The 24,992-nt window shown below is 39.6% G+C and overlaps 1 protein-coding gene across 7 annotated transcripts in view; it reads right to left on the reverse strand.

Moving 5' to 3' along the window:
- Positions 1-503: 503 nt before the first annotated feature.
- RNF17 (ring finger protein 17) overlaps positions 504-24,992 on the reverse strand; it is a 49,567-nt gene continuing 25,078 nt past the window's right edge. For 5 of the 7 annotated variants that reach the window (XM_066989797.1, XM_066989799.1, XM_066989796.1 and 2 more), the window contains 18 exons: positions 24,388-24,508; positions 23,580-23,697; positions 18,333-18,557; positions 17,272-17,422; positions 14,505-14,623; positions 13,627-13,717; positions 13,091-13,206; positions 12,478-12,785; positions 11,799-11,962; positions 10,909-11,028; positions 9,898-9,978; positions 8,998-9,123; positions 7,633-7,743; positions 5,744-5,894; positions 4,752-4,887; positions 3,249-3,438; positions 2,772-2,873; positions 504-2,398 (listed from right to left, as the gene is read on the reverse strand). In XM_066989797.1, coding sequence (XP_066845898.1) covers positions 2,775-2,873; positions 3,249-3,438; positions 4,752-4,887; positions 5,744-5,894; positions 7,633-7,743; positions 8,998-9,123; positions 9,898-9,978; positions 10,909-11,028; positions 11,799-11,962; positions 12,478-12,785; positions 13,091-13,206; positions 13,627-13,717; positions 14,505-14,623; positions 17,272-17,422; positions 18,333-18,557; positions 23,580-23,697; positions 24,388-24,508 — 2,427 coding nt within the window. In that variant the 3' untranslated portion in view covers positions 504-2,398; positions 2,772-2,774. Of the gene's footprint in view, positions 2,399-2,771; positions 2,874-3,248; positions 3,439-4,751; positions 4,888-5,743; positions 5,895-7,632; positions 7,744-8,997; positions 9,124-9,897; positions 9,979-10,908; positions 11,029-11,798; positions 11,963-12,477; positions 12,786-13,090; positions 13,207-13,626; positions 13,718-14,504; positions 14,624-17,271; positions 17,423-18,332; positions 18,558-23,579; positions 23,698-24,387; positions 24,509-24,992 lie in introns of those variants that run through there. The other 2 variants (XM_066989800.1, XR_010828376.1) reach the window with 2 other exon arrangements.

Below are 24,992 nucleotides of genomic sequence, written 5' to 3' on the forward strand. Positions count from 1 at the left end.
CTTTAAGGCTAGAAAAGGCAACTGCGAGATAGGTTAATTCTCCATGCTACTCAAAGCGAAGGGGGAAAAACATCAGAAACCACTGAAGGTCGTCTTCTCATCCCATTCTTTCACCTCATTCAGTTGCAGATTTGTAAACTGGCTCATCTTGAAAAATTCCCCAGCATGTACAACCAAAGTGTTACTGCTGTTGTGTCTGCTGCAAGCCTCTTCTGCAGTAAATGCTGACAAGGTAGACGTGATAATCCTTGCTGGTCCCTTCCACTTGCTTTTTGCAGTGTGGAAGATACCTCCTGCCCCTACACCCTCACTGCCCCTCTTCCTTGGGGAAAGCAAGCAAGCTCTGTAGTTACTGTGCTCTATTTTACTGAAGGGGTAGATTAACTTGCGCTGGGATGTACATTACTCAGCTAGAAGTTGGGTGGTGGCCTGTAGGGGCTGGTCCTGTCAGTTCTGGCAGTCCTAAATGGCAGTTCTTAATGTAATTCAGGCCCAACTCTCTGTCACGATGGTTGTATATAATTTTTAATAGATGTCAGAACAACATTACATTTGAAAGATGACTGCATTGTAACACCTCGGTATAGTATTTAGAACAGCATGTAGCACGTTTCAGTACCAGAATACATACTAAACCCATGAACTAATCCTTCCAGTGCTAGTAAAAACTGGCAACTTGCAACACTTAGCACACAGACTGGCTATAAACTCCACAGTTAGGTTTTGTACGCGTTTTCTGTCAAACAAAGAAATGCACAAGGGGGTGGGGTGGTCAGGTGGTCTGAACATCAGGAAATGGCTATGCAGGTGACAGCACTATGTGCTTCAGGGACACAAGCCCATCTGATGCAACAGCCTGAACTGGACAATCCTGCCTTCCCTGTAACTCTGTTCATCGTGTTAACTTGGCAAAAAAATGAACAAAATGTAACTTGAGCAAACCCAGTTCCAGCTACTAGCACAAAGAAACAAGGGTGGAGCTCAAGCAGCACTTGCTGGGATAGAAAACACACCTCTTCCGATCTTTACGGAGGGCAGAACGGAGAAAGACTGGTTTTGGTCATAGATAGTCTGGTCACACTGAAGTAGCCATTTTCAACACCACCCAAGCAGGGACTCAACTGGAGCTTTCTTCTGAAAATATTTCTACCAAAAACGGAAACTTGCACTGAATGCAGGATGACAAAGTTAAAGATGCCCAGCCTTCTCCAGTGTAAGGCCTATGGCCAAAGTAAGAAAACACAGAAGGCCATGCCAAAAATCAGGGAGGACTAAGTAAAGAAGATCGAAGCAGGAGTCTCACACTGTCACCACGTGATTTCTAGAAAATACAGAGAACCTATCTAAAACCCAGCTGGTTGTAATGAGATTCAAGCCCTGTCCTGTGGTGGACATGAGCAATCCAGGTGAATTTATCTATTTATGTATTTGTGAGGAAGCAAGTGTAACAAAGACCTCTAAGAGAATGACAGGCTGGGGTCAGCTTTGTTTAAAAAGACTATCATCTTCAATTGTGTACGATTTCAAGACTTGTATTTTGCTACACTGATTTCCTACGTTTTCCCTCGATAATCTAGACCAAATTCTCCCTGGGGTGACTGAAGCAGCTGAACTCTGAACATAAAGCATGCACCACACTAATAAGGTTTCTTTGAGCATCTCTTTATAGCAGGAAAGAGAAGGAAGCTTTCAGATGTATACTGAGCAGGCTCCTGTTTATTCTAACACTGAGTTGAACACTACAGCACCAGGAGTAGGAAGGAGGTGCAAGGACACCCAAGCCATCCATCTCACTACTGCAAGCAAAACACAGCAACAATGCAAATGTGTTTCAGAACAAAACCAGTAACATTCCCCACCTCCCTGCTGTTCATTCCTGATTCCAGACCAGTACCAGAAAACCGTCACCAAATACGCCTGAAATATGAACAAGAGTTCCATCACAGTAATAAAACTATCATCCTCCCTTCAAGTCTTCTAACAAGACACTGGAACAAGTGTACTCAACATTATTTCTTCATCTATTTCTTTACTACTACCCATTCATTCCAGCTACTCTTATGAAAGAATTATCACAAAACGCCACTTAAGGCTGTATGGGAATAGATAGACAGTGAAGCTATCTATTTACATCTCCATCAAGAGTCAAAATTGTAAGGAAAATCCATAAACGCAGATTAGGAGAGTGCCTATTAAATGGGAGGGAAAAGAACTACATAACATCAAGTCGGTTAAGGAATTTGAAAAACCAAAACCCAAACCAGTCTTCAGTATTCTCTGTAGACACCCCATGGTGTAAAGCTTTTCATTTCAAGTATTCTGTGTTCAGAGGGATGGACATCCAGAAGTTACAGAGCTCGGTATGAGAACCACTGGCACAGGACATTGAGAACAAATGCTGAAAATGAAGAAAGTGATTTATTACTATGATTGTTTGGATAGAGTACACTGCCACTCATCTACAAGTTACCTTCTTCAATGACTAGCAGCAAATGCTCCTCCTGTTATTACTGCCTTAACACTCCTAAGTTTCAGTACCTGTTGGTTCTTAAAACTGTGTGTGCTTCAGTAATGCGTAACTAACTAAATTCCATTTTTAAACAACTTTTATTTAATTAGGAGAGTAGAAGTGTGGACAGAAGCATTTTTTTTTTTTAAATCTAATTCTGCTTGTGGTCAATCAGTTAGCAATTGAGACCCTGGCTTAAAACTTTTGAAACAATGCCCCTTCCTGATGGTATGAATTTGTAGTTCGTATTCAGTGTACTCACATGTCACTCATCCAAATCTGCAAGTCCCATCTCTATCAGTTTCATATGAACTAGTTTTTGGTCATCTTCATATAAGAAAACGGTGACCTCTGGTGAAGAAGCCTGAAAATCAAAGTTAATAGTTTTCAGAAGCATGACAATCTGTTTAAATCTCACAGACCAACCAATAGTAGAAATGACTTTGCTGGCTATACTTCACTGCCAAATGGAACTGTGAATACAGAAAGAGTATTTCTGTAAAGGAAACTAAAGAAACATTTTTTTCCCCAAACCAGGAATGCTCAGCAATTTTTCTGATTGCAGACGTAAGAAAAGAGTCACGTGATTTTCTCACTTCAGCAGCAGTTCCTTCATGGTAAATGGTTCAAGATTTTAAATTATGAGGGTCCACAGTAGAACAAGCACTCAAATTATACTAAGATTACTAGAAAGAATCTTAGGCTGAGCAAGAATGAAGAAAAAACTGCTGTTTCTCACAAGTACGGAAGCAGAGAGCTGTTTTCCTTCAGTGCAGTCCATCATAGCCCATAATGCTTCCACGCTCCACTCTGGACAATAAGGAATTCTTTTTGCATTTGTATCACTTAACGGAGGTTTAAATCCAGCCAGCAGAGCTCGCACTGCCTGAATGGGATACTGCAGCAGGTGATGAGGTATGTGGCGCAACCTGCAACAAAAATGAAGTGTTTGCCTGCAACAATCTACCTGTCAAGCAAAACTGTCACTAAGGACAGAAAGAGAGCTTAACGATTCATGGGATAGTTTTAAGGTGTGGGAATGGGTCCAGGGGCCCTGCTCTACAATAGCCTGCTGGTGTCACACTGAACAATTCACCACGCAGGGCTGGGCTCTCCAAAGGACTCTGGCACCCTAACTCTCAGGAAGCAGGCCAGTATCATACACCAGGCATGCTGGCTCCCCATTACAGCGCCCATGGAGGAGTCTCAGGTGCCCAACACAGACTGGAGTAAGGAACCGAAGAGCAAAACTTCCAAGAAAACCAGGGGACAATGCAGCCTCTAAAGCTGGTGCTATCTGGACAACGACAGGCCTTTGTGGTCCAAACTGCTTCACTCAAATATCCTAGTCTGACTATTTGATGTAGTACCTTGGTTTTGTTATTATCATCTCCCCATTCACCTCACTCTTTCCATCCCAGAAATAAAGCAGTAAGGAAGCTGAGCAGGAAGCGCAGCCCTGAAGTGTATCTCCTAAGACCCTAAAAGCCCAGGAAGCAGGAAATCTGTTCAAATCCCCATTTTGGCTCACATTAAGTCGATCTGTAGCTGCTCTAGTGAGCTCAAGAGCAAGTCAGTGTGACTTTCATTTATATAAAGTGCAAGTTCTTCAAGAGAAATAATTCAGAGAAGCTCAGGGGACCAGGAAAGCCTAGTGTCTGTGACATCTATGCGTGTGCACTGGTGCTTGAGGAGTAGTTCCTAGCAGCTCAGCACCAGGCAGAACAGGGATCTGAACTTCCAGCTTCTCCGTAAGCAGCGTGGGGTGTGCTTTGTTCAGTCACTTCCTTATCTTATTTCCCAGCTGTCTTCTACACAGACTGAGCTGCAAAGAATCAGAGGATTTATTTGCACACAAACCAGGGACTGAGCCCTCCAAGTATGTTTCTTGGGTGCAAAAGCAGATTATGAACCCAAGCCTACCTCGCAGGTTGTGAAGTTAAGTAACCCAATGATGGAGAAACCTGGCATTATAGTAACGGGCTTCTTGTAACTGCCCCGGAGACAGAAGCAGGTGCACACCCTAGTGCTCTGCTGGCAAATTACGTAACCAGCCAACTAACTTTTCTCTCCAACTGAAATCTAATGCTGAACTATTACTTATCGTATATCTATAGCTACATATGTGTCGGTAACACATTTGTGAAAATACACACACTTGTAAATACTTCTGATGTAAGTGTATATACACACACATGCACACACATCCACATTTTACATGCATTTTTTTCTGATTATTTACTTGCTTGTTGGAACAACTAAAAAATTGCCATAGTCAACGAATTGAATCAGGATCTTAACAGGGTTGAATTCTTCAACAGAGAGGAGCTTCGCTCTATACCACAAACCATCTTTGTATTCTACAAGGCAAGGCATTTCTGCAAAAACAAAAACCCCGAAATACACTCAGTGCCATACAAACTAATAGAATGTCATCAATTTTGCTTTGTGACTGCAATTTTATTCCTTCTCTAATTCATAATATTCTCTCTGAACTTTAATTCACCATCACTAAGATGTAATTTTAGTCAAGTTAAAAGCAGCCAAACTGCTTAATGTTGGGGATTTCCACTTTGACGCTCCTGTACACTTCAGTTAGAGAACAGATCAGCTTTTAAGAGAACAGAGTCTGTCTGGAACATACAAGGCAGATACTGCATAAAACCAGAATTTTACCAGTTGCTAGAATCAAGAACTAGCACTAACTAATTTCTTCACAAAGTTCTAGATGAATGCACTTTATTATTTTAGGCCCTGTAACTGTGGACAGGAGAACTGAAGTATGTCTTTTGCCTAAACTGAGAAATTCAGAATTAAAGTGAAGTGACACTCTCTAGGGTTCAAATCATTTTCAGCTCTAGATTTTCGGTACAGATCTTAATGTCTTTTGAATATTTAATAGAAAGACTTCCACAGCCATAGCTTCAGGGAAGAATTTTATTATTGCCATATGCAATCTTAATGCTATTCATCAACTTCAACGCAACAGAAATTTGAGTTATTTTCATCATCCCACTGAAAAACAGTAACACAGAAGTCCCAATTTCATGCAAAGAAGAACACGATTGTAGTGTGTCATATGATCACCACGCACATTTGTTTCTTACTCTCTCGAAGACTTATTTAAATATCCGTAAGAAACAGAATTATTTTGATTCTTTGGAAAGAATTTCAGGCTTTTGTTTATCCACATGGAACAACAGGGGGAAGATAAGCAAACTAATACTAACATACCTGTTCTGAAGTTTGTCAGAAGAGGAAGAGAATCCACATTTTTATTGTACCATTTCAGGGCTTCGTTGAGGCTGTCCAAGTTGCAGCTAGCATCTCCCTCTGTGGCAGATGGCTTGGTAACGTTCTCAGAAGGATTAAGACAAATATATACCTATCCAAAGAAAAGGCTCCCATATTACATTTTTGTAGGCTTTGTATAACCTTCAAATTCCACCAGTAATCAAGGATTATTAGAATACTACTTATTCCCATCCTAGAATGGTTTCAGCACTTACCTCTCTCCCCTTTCTTCTTTCCTCAACTTACAAGTAACTTCGTAGTTACGCATTTTCCCCCCCAAAGTAGAAGAGAGTAACCATTTATTAACACCACATTTCAATATTAAAAAGTAAGAAGGAAAGGAACGCACATCCTAGAGAACATACCCATGTAAGATTTCACAGCTGTTCCTCATTAGAATTCCTCCCTCTACTACTTGGGGTAAGTGATCTCACTTTATAATGACAAACCAGATTAATTTCAAAATTAGTGAAAGAAATTCTGAAACTGCATTTTATTTGCTATACAAAGACATTCCATTCACCTTGATTTCTAACTGGGTCAGCATTATAATGCTGTAGGTTCAAAAAAATTAAACTTTAACCAATACACATAGAAGTCATTCAGATTTTAGATCACTTAAAATGCCTTGCTTTTTAAACAGGGACATCGCATAACATTGATATTCTACAGATAGTCCTAGTAATTAATGAGTAGACTATTAGTATTTGTGAATTCAGCATTATGATTCACCAGCCAGGAAGAAAATTTATTTTCATTTTCTTATTTGTACATGGATATGTAATCAAGCCACAACTCCATCATGCAGCTGATACTTAAATATATGAGCCCAGAGCAGGGTCTGGTGTCTGTGATTATATACCATGATCAAAAGCACGAGTTCAAATAATTTGCAAAAAATGAACCGAATACATGTAGGTTATCTGCTTCCCCTCTTACAGGAGAAAGACATGAAGAGAATCTAAGAAAAGCCCTCTTCTAATGTATCCTAACACTTTCATCCTGTATTTAGTCAAAACAATTGTCTAGATAGAATATCCATTTTCTGGGTAAGATGTGTGTAAGTAAATTAGTGTAGTGAACTTGTAACCAAACCATAATACTGAACTTAAAGCAACTGCTTCTGTTCTTTAAAACCTGTTATTTACAGATTTACCCAAACAATTCAAGCAACTCAACCCACTCAGAAAACAATTTTTTTTTTTTAACACAATCATCTTCTCACTGCTTTGTTTTCCTGTTTCATCCAGTATTCAAAGTCCACACAGGAATCTTTTTTCGATCAATTAGTATTACATTTGCCCTTTTGTCTGGGAGACTGCACAAGGCAGCTGTGTGGGTATGCACAAAAATCAATGATCAGTCATTGACCGGAGACAGCCAAACGACAGTAACAGCCAGAAAACGTTCACATTATTAAACAACATCCCAGTAATTTAATTTTTGGGAATAAAGAATAGAAATCCTTAGTGTTCTGCTAAGTTAAAATTCAATGACCCACTTCCTTATTATACAAGATGAATAAGTACCATACTACAAACCCTGCAATTCCTGTTTTTTTTTTTTTTTTTTTTTTTTTTTTTTTTTTTTTTTTTTTTTTTTTTTTAGGGCAACAGGCAGTATTTATTTCACTGTCCACCTGCCCCCTCCGGGAGTATTTCAAGTGAGTTCATATTCAGATAGCTGCATTACTTGACCACCTATACCAATACATAAGTAGCATTTTGCAACCTATTTTTCTATTATCTAAACTTGTTAGCTGTGATCATCAGCATGACGGGACCGCAGCGTTTTTTGTCCGCAATATATGAGATGTTTTCAAAACTCACCTCCTTAGGGGACACAAAATGGGTAACTCTGACAGGGAAGATATCTCCTGGAACAGGCAGTGGTGGCAGTGTGTATGAAGGCAAAACGTGAATGTTTCCTTCGAGCAGCTCCTAGACCAAGACAGACTTTAGTTAAACATCGTATTTTGTAATAAAATGCAAACTGGCTTTTTTGTCATTTCTGGTCAAAGTAATTATCTAGTAGCAGCGTGTCCTTGATAAACATATATAAAAATAAATTTAAAAAAAATCATTAACACCATCAGGCAACATGACTACATCTGGCTCTTAAGATTCAGCTTACACTTCAGTTTGTTCCCAACTGAGCAATCCACATGGGCAGCCTGCTCTGGGTGTCCCTGCTTGAGCGGGGGTTGGACCAGGTGCCTCCAGAGGGCCCTTCCAAGCTCAAGCATCCTGTGACTGTGATCTCTTTGAAAGAACGAACTGCATTCACTCTTACTTGTAACATTAACTGTCTTATTTTTGGCTGCAGCTAGATCTATCATACTTTGGTATAGGGAGACCAACTTAAACTACTGATACTATGTACGCGTTCTACCACGACAACTTTGTGAGTCATTGGCTTCAAGAAGTTGTCCCCCATCCTTTTAAAGAATATACCACAAAGGTAAAAAACTAAAAATGGCTTACAGACTTTATTATATCCAGAAATGCATAGCAGAAAATATGTATTTTTTAAAATACAGAATTTATACATCACATAATACTGTATACTTACGGCAACTCAAGTGCTTTTTCAGCATGAAGAATGTAATCTAAAGTAATTAAAGGGTAGGCTGCAGTGCAGCCAATTCTACCACAAAACTTTGTTTATGAACAGCCTACAAGAACCCACCCCGTAGTGAGAGACACCTGAAGACACTTTCAGGATGATGAAGACTGAAGTGATAGTCTGTCAAATCTCAATTTTAAAGTTACCATTTAATTTCAAGATCTGTATGTAGCTTGTGCATGTGCTGACTATGGAAGTGCTACGAGAGACGAATTTATAATTAGGTTTTCCATGGTTACTCAGTCCTAATACACACAAATTGTGTGAATTGTATCACAAGCATACTAGCACAGATACTAAGACTTAAATGAGCAGTGACAGCAGTACACATTGTACTGCAGAATTATTTTCCTTCCAGCGTAAGTCGCTGCTTCAGAAAAATACACTGTCAGAGGAATACCCTGACGAAATCACACCTACAGCTGTTATGCTGAGGAGCAGTGTACTTGACCTTAATACACTTTATATTTCTGTACAGTTTTGCAATGTTAAAAATAGCAATTGACCAAAGGTCACAACAAGAACTGGGTACTCTTCTGAGTAACAACAGCAAAAGCCCCAAATCTCACCTGCTTTGGTACGTCCTGACAATCTTTAGCGACACAGTACTGCTGGTAGGCCATGAAGGAGGAAAGTGACATTCCATTGAAATACAGGCTGATGGACAGCTTGCCCCATGGGTTATCTGGTAGCTCCTACTTACACAAGGCAGAGTAAGATTACAACAGTAACAGCACGACTGATGTTTTGTAAGTATTGACCAGGAAATTCTAACCTGCTGCTCTTAATGACACCGCACTCACTCCCTCCAAGATACAAAACCAGTAAGGATTTCTTAACGCCAATTATGGCACGAACTGGAACATGACTGCATGCATCTGTCTCTGGAATGGCAGCACCAACTAACCAGTATAACACTGAAACATTATCCCAGGTTTGCTCACTTAACGCTAAACCCTTTCCTTCCACAATTTGCCAGTAGAAATTATTTGAAATTACATTTTTTTCCAGACAATAGGTATTTGTTTCCCTATAATGCTAATATATTAATTTAAGCATGTCCACATTCAATTATCGTAGAATAACAGAATATCCTGAGTTGGAAGGGACCCCATTAAGATCACCGAGTTCAACTTCTGGATTATGTCCAAATTATGTCTGATGTTCATCACTTAAAATTGCATTTAGAAGAATTTACAATGTTGGTAGGTAGGTTGTTGACAGAATACGAACATTAGCAAAAAAATGTTAATACCTCTAACGGATAAATTTAAGGCCTGAAGTCACTGGAGAAATAACTTTAGCTTTCAATTCTTCCCTCTTGGAGGACATAAAGACTGAGGATAAAATGTTTTATCTAAGAAATGCATTTTTTGCTACATTCCTTCACCTAATAGTCATAATACAAGTTAAAAAAAAAAGTAAAAAAAGGTAAGCATCATTCCACATCTATGAATAAACAAAGCTACCTGAACATGTATTTCAACCTCTTTGTTTGTAAGTAGTTCTTGAAGGATGTGCACTGCATCCTGCTGCCAAAAATTTCCAACCTATTTGGTAAAAAGCAAGAAACCCCTGAAGAGTGAAGTGCTCATGAATAATACCATTATTCTCATAAATAACACTATATTTCTTAAAAGAGATGAAAATATGTGTCTTACTGAGCAACTTCTTTGAAAGCACAGATAATTAGTCTGAGTTGTCTATAACAAGTTTATATGCTATCTGCTATTTGGTACACTACAAATTCTTGTGTAACAACGCTGACCAGCCATTTTCAGACTTTGAAATTGCTTAAAAAGAGATGCTGCTTGCCAAGTCTAACCTGTACTATATATAAATCATCACATAGATGTGCGTATTACATGAAACATAACCAAAAGATACAGAATTAAACTTGAAGATAACGGAGAACAAAGATAGGGGGTACTTCAAATACTTTGCAATGTCCATTTGCCTGCCAACCCATACACCTAACTTTCCCCTTAAACCGCTCTTTCTTCATCTATCTCAACTGCTTCTAGCGATAAAATAGTTTTCCTTAAAAAAGCGTAAGGGTAAGCTAGCCATTTCAGTAATTCACACTTACTAAATGCACCATTCAAATTGGAATAACAAATCTGACTCAAGGATTTACAATTTTCTGGCCATTCTGCAGTAAGAAACTCAAGACTTGCTCCTTGTGGCTGCTATTGTAAAAACAAACTGCAGCTTCAGAGTATCATCCTGCCAGCCACTGTGGTGTCCCGACTCAAGGATTTCATTCCAATGACAGCCGCTTTTGAAGCATGATCATTTCATAAAGCAATGTTATTTTCTGATAGAAGACTGCCTTGCTGAAGTGATCCGTATCAGCTATATTCGCTGAGTTCTCAGAGACGAGCAAAAACGCCAGCAACTACTCTCAATCTTTGTATGACTGAGCAGTATCATCAATTGAGTAAACACCTAAAAAGTCTTCAAAAGTTAGCATTACTCACTGGTACTGTCTTGTAGAGCTGACATGGTATGCAAAATGGAGGAGTATCAGTATACAACGTAGTTGGATACAGGTGACACTGAGGGACCTTCTCTATACAACCATGGTCGATGTACTGTACCTACACAAAAAGGTTTTGCTAAAATAATTCCTACTTTTAAGGTCAAAAAGCAAAGGGCGTATTTATAGCATAACTTTTTCCAGAGGAAGAAAAAAGTTTGTCATATCATGTATGTATCAACAAAGCACAAATTAAGGAAAAGACTGAAGAACCGTTATGACATTAAATTTGTCTTTCAAGAGATCTACCTCTTATGCAGTAAGCTACAGTAGTTTAAAACTGAAATAAAAACCACTGAGCTAGGAACTTGCCAGACTTGCAGATCTATGATCAAAAAGCAGACAGACTCAGAAGATTTGATAATACTCATTACTAGTAACTGCTAATTGGAAAAAGGAGCTCTATGCCATAGCAACTGAAAGAATTCACTGACAACCACTACTTTTTGGGTAGGTGGAAGCTAAAGCAAAAGTATTTTCAAGGCATTCTGCTTATGATTTTTTTTTTTTGCAAAAAAAAAAAAAGCAAAGAACAAAACGGGACTACCTACAGGTAATCAAGGGATCAAAGACAGCTTTTTTACTTAAGAGCATTTATCATCAACAGGAATACTATGGGAAAAGTATGACAACAAAAATAAGCAGACAATTCATCTTAAGACAAATGTAAAATCAGCAAAGCGATCACAATTTAAAGCAGAATGAGCAGCAGTATGAGCTGAACAAAAATAGGAGTTATACATTTTAGAGAGTCAAATCATCTATTTATCTGTATGTTTTCCATATATGTGCAAACATTCACACACAGAGACAACATCCAATCCAACTCACCTGGAGGGTACCACCACCGAGTTCTACAACTTTACCTCTATACCAAAGGGTATCTGACCCTCTTATAACACACGCTTCTCCTTTTTTCCAACAATAGGGTTCCAGAAGACCAAGGCATTTGAAGTTACTTTGTATTTCACTCATCAATTCGTTTAGTTTACTTTCTGGAAAAGACAAACAAACAAAAAAACCCACAACAGTTGTGTAGCATGAAATTCAAAGTCTGTTACTATCACAAATTATTTTGATCACTAAAAGACAGCAGATTCCATGAAGAGATGTGTAAACATAAAGTACACGTACTACTCCAAAAAATGTTGTTCAATACTGATACAATAGATATGTTCTATTTCTAGTATATGCAAACATGACCAGTTAAACAGAAGCTGCTTTTCCAGCAGTGATGCCATCAGTGATTCTGGATTCCAGTCTCTTGTGGCGCCATCTTGTGGGCATCTTTTTTTTTTTCCTTGCCTGAAAGCAGTGCAACCACTACACAGGTGAGCACCCTCACTGCCAAAGTCCTCATCACATCCCAAGAGCAGCACTGCTAAACAGGAACCTTGTGTAACAACATTCTGATTCAGAACATGTCAGAAAAACACTTATCTGGTACATTCTGATGTACCAATGTGATCAGATTCATAGGATAAATGCATTTTCTTGCCTGCAATCTTACCGAATGATTTTGGTATCATATAAATAGTTCCATCATGTCCAATGCAACTCACTATAGCTTGAAAAATTTTTGCTTCAGGTATGATGGGGGCTTTATATATTTCATGCATTTGCAAATGAACCAGCGACTTATTAATTTCACATGGCTTCTGTTCGCTCTCTGAAACATCCCCATCTTTCTCTTGAGCAGCGCTGCTTCTTACGCATGCAGTTTCTGAATTACAACCGTTCAGTTGTGGGTTCTCTTCCTCTAAACGTATGTCAGGATGTTTCTTGGGGACTGCACAAGCCACAGCAGCTTTGTGAGTTCTAGCAGATTCAATCAGAACACATCAACACATTAACTGGTAAAGAACTTGGAAGCGTGAAATAAAATAATGGAATTAAAAAAAATACACACACAAGATGGAAAATGCTTCTTTACATACTGTTAAATAGCTCACCAACCAACTTAAAGAACTAAAATGTGGAATGTGAAAATATAAATTACTCAAGAAACTTCACTTAAGATGGTGTTTTGTTGCTACATACACTGTAGAACATAATCCAGTTTTACTTATTAGTTTACCACAATGTAGATCAAGTCTGAAAGAATATAAAAGAAGTATCCAAACCTTGTGTTTCTGAAGGCCAAACCCTTTTTAATAAGGTGTTCTGAAATATCAATTAATTGTCCTGCTTCATCCTTGCAAAAAATTTTCACAGGCAACGCACAAGCCGTGTCACTTTCCTGCAAGAAGTTAGGAGAGCTTTAAAGCATCGTTATATGCATTTTCACTAAAACACTGGCACAGTTTTTAGTTCATCAGACTGCAAATCAGACTTAGCAACTGATGCTCCCATCAGAACATACAACATTTACTTACTCCATATCACAGTTCCCGTCATTTTACCAACTGCTCTAAACACGACATCAGAAGAAGTAACAACGCAACCTTGCTTCTTCCCTTATCTGTTTTACCTGATAGAATTAACAAGTAATTCTTTTCTCCTGTAGCAGAACCCCCTCTTTTAACTTACCAACAAACAGTGAACCAAGTAAATTACTTTCAGGACTCTCTGAAGAGCGTGAATATCCAGAAAAAAAATAAGCTAACATACAACTTGATAGAGACTTTAAAAATATGACAAAAATGTTTTGATTACAAACCTGTATGATTATTTTTGCTTGTGCCCCGGTCAGGTAATCGGATATACAGTCGCACACTGTTGCTGTCCACTGCGTGCTTCCACCTGTTGGACTAACAAAAATGATTATCTCCTTTAGTACAAAAAAAGTTACCCTTTACTGAGGTTTTGCTATGTTTTGAAACTGCCTGCACTGTCAGGAGAAAAAAACCCACAATATGCATTACAGTCAAAAGTAAAAAGAAAGGGTTATTTGTCTCTCAATCTATAGTACAGGAAGAATTCATAAAAATAAGCCCTAAAGTTTTAAACTGAGGAGAATGATCAGATCTGGAAGTATGGCGCTTATCTTCAAAGAACCAAGAAAAATCCAGATTTCACCTGCAAACTGAGCCTTTATATTCATTTATGGAAAGAGTATTACAAGTATGTTCTTCTGCACAGTATAGACAAAAGCACACAAATGCAGGGAGGAATATGCCAATTCTCTCTTCTACTGTCTCTACAAAAAATCCTTTACATTTTCATGAGATTTGATACACCTCAAATTTTCAGTCAAGGCAAAAACCATTCAGTGAAATAAAGAAACCCCACTTCATCTATCCAGTGTTTTGTATAATTTATCCCTCAAAACTTTAGTTGTGTATCACAGTTTGTTGTACTGGTATGTAGCCTAACTTTTTGAAAACAAACAAACAAAAACAGGAAAACAAAAAAAAACACCAGAAAACAAAAAACGCAACAAACCCTTTGCAAAAGAAGTGACAGCTCTCACTCTTTTTTTATCCAAAGAGCAAACCATATCCGTATCTTAGGTCATCACCATTAATACAGGAAAATATTGAGCTTTGTCATTATCGGGTTTCTAATACTGCTGCTTCAGCGTAAGGGAAAGGCTACCTTATGTCTACTAAGGAGCATTCAATTGCTAATGTCCTAATTCTCTTCATGTTTTCCTCAAGTTTTCTTAGACAGCTGATATCCACTATTTTTTCAACTCCAGAATCATAGAGTATTACCTGTTACAAACAAGAAACAAAACAAAAACCTCTTAGCATTACCTGTAACAAATGGTAACTCCAAGCATGCCTGAACAGGTGAAAGAAAATGTAGCCTAACATTACCAAGATTTGTAATGGAGTGAAATTATCAAGGAAGGGCACACAAAAATCAGTGGCCTTCTCACAACACAAGTAGCTATCAGGGAGTACTGACAGGACGAAACACACAAATGTTTTCACATGTAAACAACTTTACAGAGACTGTTACTTGCTTAAGGTAATTTATTTTCCCTCACCTATGTCAGTGCATTTGAATTTCTAAACCTATGAACACCACATACTTGCTGAAGTCAAGACAAGATCCCCGCTCCCCTCTTACTGCTGAGCTAATCATCTCACCACAAATACATTTGTCAAGTACAATTTCCCCCTTGAAATCCATGCTAACTTCATCCTTCTTGCTCTTGTACTTACAAGCAAGATACATCCTGCTCTTTGTATGTTTTGAAAACAATTTTAAAGATTTTCTCTATCACCGTTCCACTGAGCAAAGTGAGGCTGATCAGACTGTAGTTCCTCAGATCCGTCTCCTTGTCCTTCCTCAAGATCAGAGCGGCATTTGCTTTCTTCCAGGACCCAGGAACACCCCCTGATCACCATGACCTTTCAGAGACTGTAGAGAGAAGCCTCACATATTGGTCAGCTCCCTCCTTCAGCACTCATGGGTGCACCCCATCAGATGCCAGGGACTTGTGTACATCCCCCTTATTTAAGGGTTCCCCATACCCGATCCTCATTCACTGATGTCTTCCTTGCTCCAAACTTCCTTACTGGGCCCAGAATCCCTGAAGGTGCACCCTACCAGCAGAGACTAAGGTGAAAAAGGCATCAAGTACTTTGGCTGTTTCCGTGTCCTTTGCACCATGCCTCCCACCCCATTCAGCAGAAGGCCCGCATTTCCTCTATTTCTTTTACTGCCATTATGCTTGTAGAAACCATTCTTGCAGTCTTTCACATCCCTCCCCAAATTCAACTCCAGGTAGGCTTTGGCTTTCCTGACCTTGTCCTAACATGACCAGACAGCATGTCCATACTGCTCTGCGTCATCTGCTTCCACCTCTTCTATCCTTCCTTCCCATGGTTTGTCACGTGTTTTGTCAGGAGCTCCAAGATCACCCATGCAGGCTTCCTGCTGCCTTTGCTTGGCTTCTGGCATGTGGGATAGATCCATCTTGAGCTTGGAGATGATCCTTGGAAATAACTCTTCGACCTATCATCCCTCTGGAACTGTATCCATTTGTATTCATTCCTGAAGGAAGCCCAAGTTGGCTCTCCTGAAGTCCCAGGCTGTGATCCTGCCCTGCTTCTTCCTCTCTGTATCCTGAATCTTATCACCTTCTGGTCACTGCAGCCATGGCTGTCCACTACTTTCACATCCCTGAGCAGTTTTTCCTTGTTCATAAACATCAGTTTCAGCAAAGTACCTCCCCATGCCAGCTCCTTAATCACCTGTGTCAGAAAATTACCATCAATGCACTCCAGAAAACTCCAGGATTGCTTCTGCTTTACTGTGTTGCCCTTCCAACAGATATAACCCATGAGGACCTGAGCCTGAGAACATGAGGCTTTTTCCAGTTGTCCTAATAAGTCTTCTGCTTCTTCCGAATCAGGTGATCTGTAGCAGACATCCACTATATTGCCCACATTTGTTTGCCCTCTAATCCTAACCCATAAACTCTCAGCTGGCTCATCTTACATCCTTAGGCAAAGCGCCGTGTTTTCCAGCAGCTCCCTCTCATAAAGGTTGACTGGCTGTTCACGTCTCTGTAACATTTCATGCAATTAATAAAACAATAAATAATTGCTATCTGTTGAATTATAATTTTTAAACAGTTGTGATATTATATTCCAGCATTTCCAACTGACAGGGTAAAATAGCTTTTTGAGGGCTCAGCCTCAGAAAGCAGATGATGCAAAACAAGTATAGGAAGTCCTGCTTTTCCTTCCTACTAACAAGTCTCCGGGGCATAATGGAGTAATGCTGGAGAGAACCAGCTGTAAACCAGCCCTGGATAATCTACACTACTACAAAGCCAGGCTTCTGAAGGAAGCAGTCATCTATTCATGTAATGCCTTCTCCAGTATTTTTCTTCAGGAGTGCAACAAGATGCACCTTTAAAGCAGGACCATGTGAGAAGTGACACCTCCATGACACATTGCTTCATCATCAGCATAGGGTTCAAGGAAGAGCACGACTAGATGTGTTCCTGCATGTGGCACTTGGTTCAACTGGCCCCATCTTTCAAGCAAGGATCATTAGGTTTGACTTAACGTGCCCCACAGGTTTGTACTGCTTCTGGAATCTGAGCTAAACTGCTGGGCGGCAGCTGGAGAATCTGTGCTGTCAAGTGCAGCGTAAGCATACACAAAATCAACCTCATGAGCCTTTTTCAACTACCAGGTTCCCTGCTAAATGCATTTGAGCTTTATGAGGCAGTAATCTTCTCTGTAGCAATGTACAATGCAACTTGAAATGCTTGACAAAAACAAAAAGCCGTATTAGAAAATATTAGCACAGAATCAGCATAAGTCTGAGATTATTTTATCAATGCATGATTATAAACTTAAAAAATGTAAGAATGAACCCTCTTATGATGGGAGCTTACCTCTGCAGTTGTTTCAGAGACAATCCTGCTTATCTGACCTCTTTGCCACTGTTTCAAATCGTGTACATACACAGCACAGTGCATATTACACTCCCACTTCACTGACTGTGGCTGCGATTCTTTGTAGAAGGCAGCCATCTTCTCCTGTAAACTAACATTGAACAACACACTTTCCTAGTGGTAAAATTCTATCAGATGAGTATAGGATATTATTTAGTCAATTACTGGTTAACTAGCATACACTAACAATTTTAGAATTTGTTTAAGAGACACACAATGTTACAGTTTTACTTTATGGCACATTAAAAATACATGAAACGAGGCTGTAAAAACAGATGCAATCCAATTAAAATTCTTGAACAGTATTTTCTTGAACAGATGAATTTATCTGAGACATTATGGACCTTCTGTATGGCACTATTTGAAAAATGGACTATTTTCTCTTTACAACTTTGGCGTGTGGCACTCATGTAGCGCCATGACTAATTTAATAGGACTCTAGGTAGGCAGATGCAAGGAGGTAAAAGAAGAAAGGAAGGAGAAGCAAGAGGCAGTGAACAAAGAACATGCACTAAGCACTGACATTCATTTAACCATCTGCAAGCAGTAGGTAGTATTACCCAAGTAATCTGCTTCCAGGCACCCAAGAAAGGTTGATATATTGTTTAGAAATTGCTTTCAAGCTCTTGTAACAGTGTATTAGAATCAGAGAGAAAGAAATAATTTGACTGAAGTTATGAGACTTAAAGATATTGCTATTAAGATCTCTAACAAAGGAATGCGGAGAAGAAAAAGCAGAAATCTTTCTGGATAGTGTACTTAGTACATTAATTGTGATTTGAACTAGGAGTTAGACCACTTACTTAATTTGGAATCACAAATGTTTAATGAATTACGACTTAGTGCATATCTATGTTTTGTTCCTGTACTTTTCTGAAAGCAAGGCAAATCAAAAACATTTTGAGTACCCACTACTAAATGCAACCCTAAGCAGTTTGCTCTAACTATACTTCATCCATTTGTAACATAAACGTCTCTCTGGAAAACTTGCATGTTAGTACCTTTTCAGTATACTTTCCGATGACAGCCATTGTATGAAGATTTTACTGGGAGACACCACATGGCTGATTCTCACTTGTAGCTCTTTCTTAGAAAGCGATCTGAAATCCCTTTCTTCCTCCAGCAGTCTCATGTTCATAGGATTTAAATCTTTCAAGTTTTCAGCAGTTTCTTCTACAGGAAGATCCCATATTTCATTGGGCCTTACAGAAGTACTTTCAACGTACCTGTAAAGAATGTGAAATAATCAGGATCCAAATACCAAACACATTTTCAACAATCAAGAGGAGGTCAATGGTTACAGTTCAACACAATGAGGTAAGAACAAAGAATAACTTAGAAAAGCAGAAAAAGAAACAACAAAAAGCAAAAGCATTTGTAAATACTTCTTCAACACTCATGATAGTAGCTTTCTTTTAACGTTCCTTCAGGAAGTATCCTCGCAGATTTTACTGTCAGATGAAAGCACTATACAACACAGGCTGCCAGAAGAGAAGCAAGCCTGATATAAAACGAACTGCAAAACATTAATGCCTATGTCTGGATAAAAGATACCGAATTGCTTTCCAGAAGCATGACATTACTAATGTTACCTCTGAGTGAAACTTGCAACATTCAGATCTGCACATATTCATTTCAGAAGAAATATTAAGCCTGTGAAACATTTACCTTTCTAGCATTCCCTGAAGATACAACACAACATCTTTCCTAATTAGAGTACTCAATGAAGTGTGGTCATGTAAATACCCTGACAAAAACTTCTTTTAATAGCGTGAACTGGATAGAATAAAGCCCAAAAGCAATCAAGCCTTGGCTGGTACACACCAATCCATTTGGGGAACAGCCCAGCCTACAGCTTAGAAAATCATCTGTCAATGTAGAAAACTGGCTTCTCGAAAATACCACAGACTGAAGGAAACAGCAAGCTTGAGTTTAACTGCTTGCCATTTCTGGGCCTCCAAGGAGAAATTTGCAGGTTTTCAGAGATCTACCACCTATCTTTTCATTCACAGGAATGAAACTACTTTATCAGAGATATTCCTTACTGTTTAGGTATTGAGTCATTCACAACATCCTGCTATACAATTTATGCGAACCTTCCTGATGCAGGTATTCAGAAACTGCTTGGTAAAACAGCTAACTTATAAAACCAGGGAAGAAATGAACACCATAGTTCATGAATACGCCTACCTTGTGCATGACAAGTCTAAACAATCAAACGGACTGGACATAGAGGCAGTCTGCTGTGGCGAGCACCTCCAACTTAGAAACATGTTACACGCCCCAGAGCTCCCTCTCTAGTAACTCCAGTATAGCATTATTATTGTAGACCCATCAGAAAAAACATCAGTTTGGAATGAACTTCAGAGTTCAAGGTTTCTGCTTTAAATTCTTTATGTACTTAATTTAAGAGTAAGGTTACTGATGTTTGGTAGGTCTAATTAATATTGCTTCTCAGCAAGTAAGCTTCACTGGAGCACTGTGCTCTCCTGCTTACTTTCTCATACTCATTTACAGCTGGCGTGGGTGTTCCTGAACAGCATTAAACAGAGTAAGTACATGACAGGTGTGATTCTGGATGTTCTAACAATAGGTTTAAATTAATCTCCAGTCTCTCGCCTCGTTGCAGACATCTGCCTTCACAAATGCAAAATTCAGGGAGAAAAGTGTGACAAATGATCTATGCAGGGCTAGAGCCACACTGTACAACAAAGTAAACTAAAACCCTCTGAAAAAAACACAGAACGATCCCTTTGCCACCCTCCACTAAAGGAAAGATGATTCCAACTAAAAGGCATGGTATATTGAGTATGAAAGTTAAGGTGTTGGTAGTAGAGGGGAAGACCTGCGGGGGTGGCCTCTGTGAGGAGGGGCCAAACACTGCACTGTGCTGGACACAGCCAGTCCCAGCTGTGTCTGCAACAGACACAATGCTGGACATGGCTGAGTCCAACATCAAAGCTGGTGGTGTCTCTGTGAGAGGGTATTTAACAAAGAGCAGAAAACCCCAGAGAGAGAAGGAACAGAAGAGGGAAAAACAAACACAGGGAACACCAAGGTCAGAAGCGAAGATGCTCCAAGGTGAGACACCCACGCTCCCGAAGGGACTGCAGCCCAGGAAGGACCCACACTGGAGCACACGAAGAGGAGAGCAAGAAGCGAGGAGCAGAGAAAGGAATCACTGTCCTGAACCCAACCTTATGAAGGAACCGAGTGTAACCTGCAATACCAATGGGGAGGAGAGGTGTCTGCAGTGACGAATGAAGTGAAGATAAATAAGGAGGGAGGTGTTTGAACTTAAGTGAGATTGGGAATGAAGATTAAAGGGGGAAGACAAGAATCATATTTGCCTTCTGTTTCCCGATACCTGAATCTAACACAATTTATGTTAATCAATAATGAATTAAATTAAATTTCCCAAGTTGAGTCTGTTTTGCCAGTAACAGCACTTGGTAAGTGCTTTCCCTGGCTTTATTCTGTGCTATGAGTTGTTTCTGTGCTATGGGGCTGAATTGAGAATAATTCAGTGAAAAAAAAAAAGGCATGAAGAAAGGATCAGTAAAGTTCAAAATTAGCCAATCTAGCTCCTCACCTGCTTTTAATAAAATAAAATCAGGCATACTTGAATGCTTTAGTTACTCTTGAATGTGCTCTGTGGCATGACTTGGTTGTGAAGAACAGAAATTTCTAGAAGTGATCCTTAAGCTGATTCAGCACTTTCCCCCAGAAGCCCTCTTTGTTAACCAGGACCTGATTGAACTCAACTTTGTATGAAATTCTCTTAGAGACTTGTAAAATTTTATAGCAGTGCTTCGTGCCCAGTCTGCATCTCTTTGGTGTGGTTTGGCCTACAGAAAATTTGCTTCTTGTAGATTTAGTAAGGCTGAAGGCTTCTAGGAGGCTGGGAGGGATTTTGTGAAAAGATCTTCAAGTCTAGGTCCTCCAAGTAGTGACTGATCCAGCAGTTTATAGTAAATTTGAACTGCAGACAGTGCATACACGAGGCTAACATTTATCACCTGCTACAAAGACACCAAAACCAGTTTATATTTCAATTTTGAATACAGATTTCCAAATACATTCCCTTTCCGGACAGCTCCAGCAACATCACAAACTGCTGCCTTGCTGTTCTACCCTGGGATTTTCTGTGTGCTCCCCCAGATCAGCTGGCCAGGGAGCCTAGTTGTCCTTGCATTAACCAGTCCTGCATCTCTAACTCGCAGATGGCATCTTCTACACCTAGACTCAAAAAGTGGACTCTTTTAATGATTTTGACCCTGATTAGGTAGCCACCACCTTTTCATCCAGATTTTTCTACACTTTGTAAATAGCAAAGTGCAATATAAAAAATAAAGATGCATCACTGCAAAAACAAACCCACCCATGTTACATCAAAAAGGCTGTGATGCAGAAATGGGCCCTCAGATACTGTCAGATCTGTCAAGAAAAGTATGGTGCTGCTCACTTGAAAAGGGCCTTTGCCCAGTGAGGATGCTTCCCAGGGAGGCAGATGACACCATTGAACAAATTGCCAACAGCATCCTGGCCTGTATAAGAAGCAGTGTGGCCAGCAGGTCTAAGGAGGTGATTGTGCCCCTGTACTCGGCTCTGGTGAGGCCGCACCTCAAGTACTGTGTTCAGTTTTGGGCCCCTCGCTACAAGGAGGACATGGAGGTGCTCGAGAGAGTCCAGAGAAGGGCAACGAAGCTGGTGAGGGGTCTGGAGAACAAGTCTTACGAGGAGCGGCTGAGGGAGCTGGGGTTGTTCAGCCTGGAGAAGAGGAGGCTCAGGGGAGACCCCATCGCTCTCTGTAGGTACCTTAAAGGAGGCTGTAGAGAGGTGGGGGTTGGTCTGTTCTCCCACGTGCCTGGTGACAGGACGAGGGGGAATGGGCTAAAGTTGCGCCAGGGGAGTTTTAGGTTGGATGTTAGGAAGAACTTCTTTACTGAAAGGGTTGTTAGGCATTGGAATGGGCTGCCCAGGGAAGTGGTTGAGTCACCATCCCTGGAGGTCTTTAAAAGACGTTTAGATGTAGAGCTTAGCGATATGGTTTAGTGGAGGACTTGTTAGTGTTAGGGCAGAGGTTGGACCAGATGATCTTGGAGGTCTCTTCCAACCTAGACGATTCTGTGATTGTGAGTTTTCTTATTCCTAGTTCTGTTTTCCTTGCAGTATAAATAAGGAGGTGTGAGTGAGCAAACAACTGTATGGCTGAGGCCAACCCACCACACAGTTAAAAACCAACAGATTACCCAAGTTACCAGTGTTACACAGCATCTTATATTAAGGTAACATATCCATCTGTTTGCAGCCTGCTGCCAGGCTTTTAAGTATAGCTGAACCACAACAAAAGAAAATACCCTAGTGACAACAAAGCAATCCAACAAAACAATTCAGGTTTAAATAAAGCTGCTTAACTTCACAAAAAGCTATTAAAAATGTCATCAGTACAATAATATAGTTCAGAAATACAAATAAATCCTAAGAACACTGAGATGAAAATCCAATTACTTGCTTCCTCTTGAAAAAAGCAGAACTCGAATTCCATTTTCAAAACAAAAGCTGTTTAACAATCTCTTTATTCTCATCAGCAGTCAGAAGCTAAAGAACAATTATTGATTTTCACGAATATACTCATGGATTATCTTTTCTAAAAAAGAACAAACTAAATGGAGCAGGACTATCTCCTCAGCCTCATCTCTTCCCAACTCTTCTGTCTATTGCTGTTGCGGTTGGTTACCTGAGAGTTTCTTTTCTAGTAGCAGAACTTCCAAAGAGATGAGTTACCTTAGGTGTACTTCAAACATGTAAGGGTGGATATTTCTTTTCTTAATACAAAGGAATGGGAATGTTAATAACCAGTTTGGGAAGATTAGCACTTAAGCACATTATGAGTAGGACACAAACACTTCATCTGCAACTTCTGAACCCATTATGGTGCCTAGGGACATGGTTTAGTGGGTGACATTGGTAGTAGGGGGATGGTTGGACCAGATGATCTTGGAGGTCTTTTCCAACCTCTGTGATTCTATAACATTTTAACAAATGTTTATCAGGGTTTACCCTGAGAATTCAATTATGCCTAACTGCAGAGTTAAATGGACTTACTTCATGATGAATGTGATTTGTCATGAATTCATCACAAACGTGGTGACTTCTAGCCACTAAGGTGACATACTAAAGCCAACTGTTTTGTTTCACAAATCCAGTATTTCCAAACTTTTGAGTTATGCAGAGCGAACACATACCCAGGTATGTAAGATGCAAGGTCCTCTTTAACCAGCTGGCAGTTAATACTGGAGTCTCTTCCATGAGGATCGTGGGAGAGAAAGAGTTTAACAGATAAAATGTTGTTCTTCAAAACCTCTGTGAATTAATAACAAACATAGTTAGTACTAATCAATTACAGTAAACACCACTTATTCTTCTGGAGACACACCAAATGGTATGAAGCAACAAAATTTTGTGAAATTACATGTGATGTATAGAATAATTGAGCCATCAACAAGATAGAGAGGTTTAGCTTTGCACACATCCGTAAAATCAAGAGACAAAAAATTACAAGAAACCAACTGCTGCATGTGATTTCAAGTATTAGATAGGCTCCAAACCACTGTTCTATGGGTATTGAAAAATAGCTGCCTGCATATGAACGATAAATGGTATTGAGAGAAGTTCTACTAAGGCATACATATGTTAATCAAAATTTCTTTTGGGGGGTGGGGATGTTTTAGAGCAGCAGCGATCACATTCACAGCTACCAGTAAAGTCAGGAATTGTCGAGGGTTACTAGCATTTTGGAAACAAGCTCATCTTATAAACCAGGATATTTAAATCCTGTTACACCAGTGTGGCCCACAAGAAGAGGAGTAAGAGAACTTTCATCTGAGGTTGTGTCTTTTACACCTCCTTCAGTTAGTTCGTGTCTGGATGTGCTCACTCCAGGCTACCTGTCACAAGTATGGATATAAACATTTCAAAGATATAAAAGTACATGTTTCTATATATGAGTTCATTTAATAATACTTAAACAGAAACACACTCGTGATAACTTACCAACAATTGAACACACCATAAATTTATCTTCAGTCATTTCTTTAAATCTTCTTGTGGCTTCTCTGTTCCACTCGTCTGCTGCTTTGTAAGGCTCAATGTAAGCCAGCCTACACTTGATTGCCTGAAGAACAACTCAAATTACCCATTTGCCATCACATTTCAATACCATCCCATTAGAGTAAAATCAAACAACGCCTTGATTTTGGACCCATGCAGGACAGCATGACCTTGGATTCTGGTTCCACTTTGCTAACGTTTGATCAGACTTAAGACCCATGTGGTCGCCCAACCCTGTAGCCTGCAGACGGACAAAAAGCTCAAACTCAGGAACAGTCTTGCTGAAATAGAGCTTACTTCTCCTTGCCTCCCTTTATGGTTAGGCATAGAATTGGCTGCCAAGAACAACAAAGGTTATTATAGAGAGGTGAAAAGGAAAACTTTAATCCTGTTTTGCTTAACTTAATGTAGTGACACATACTTAAAACATTTAAGCTCAATGTGACTACACCATTGTAGAAATCTGAAGGATTTTACAGAGACACAAGAATACCACAGAACCTATGTCAGAAAACTTCCAGATTTTGAAAAGGTATTATATGATGACA

This window comes from Anser cygnoides, chromosome 1 (genome assembly GCF_040182565.1).
Source record: "Anser cygnoides isolate HZ-2024a breed goose chromosome 1, Taihu_goose_T2T_genome, whole genome shotgun sequence".
Lineage (NCBI taxonomy): Eukaryota > Metazoa > Chordata > Aves > Anseriformes > Anatidae > Anser > Anser cygnoides.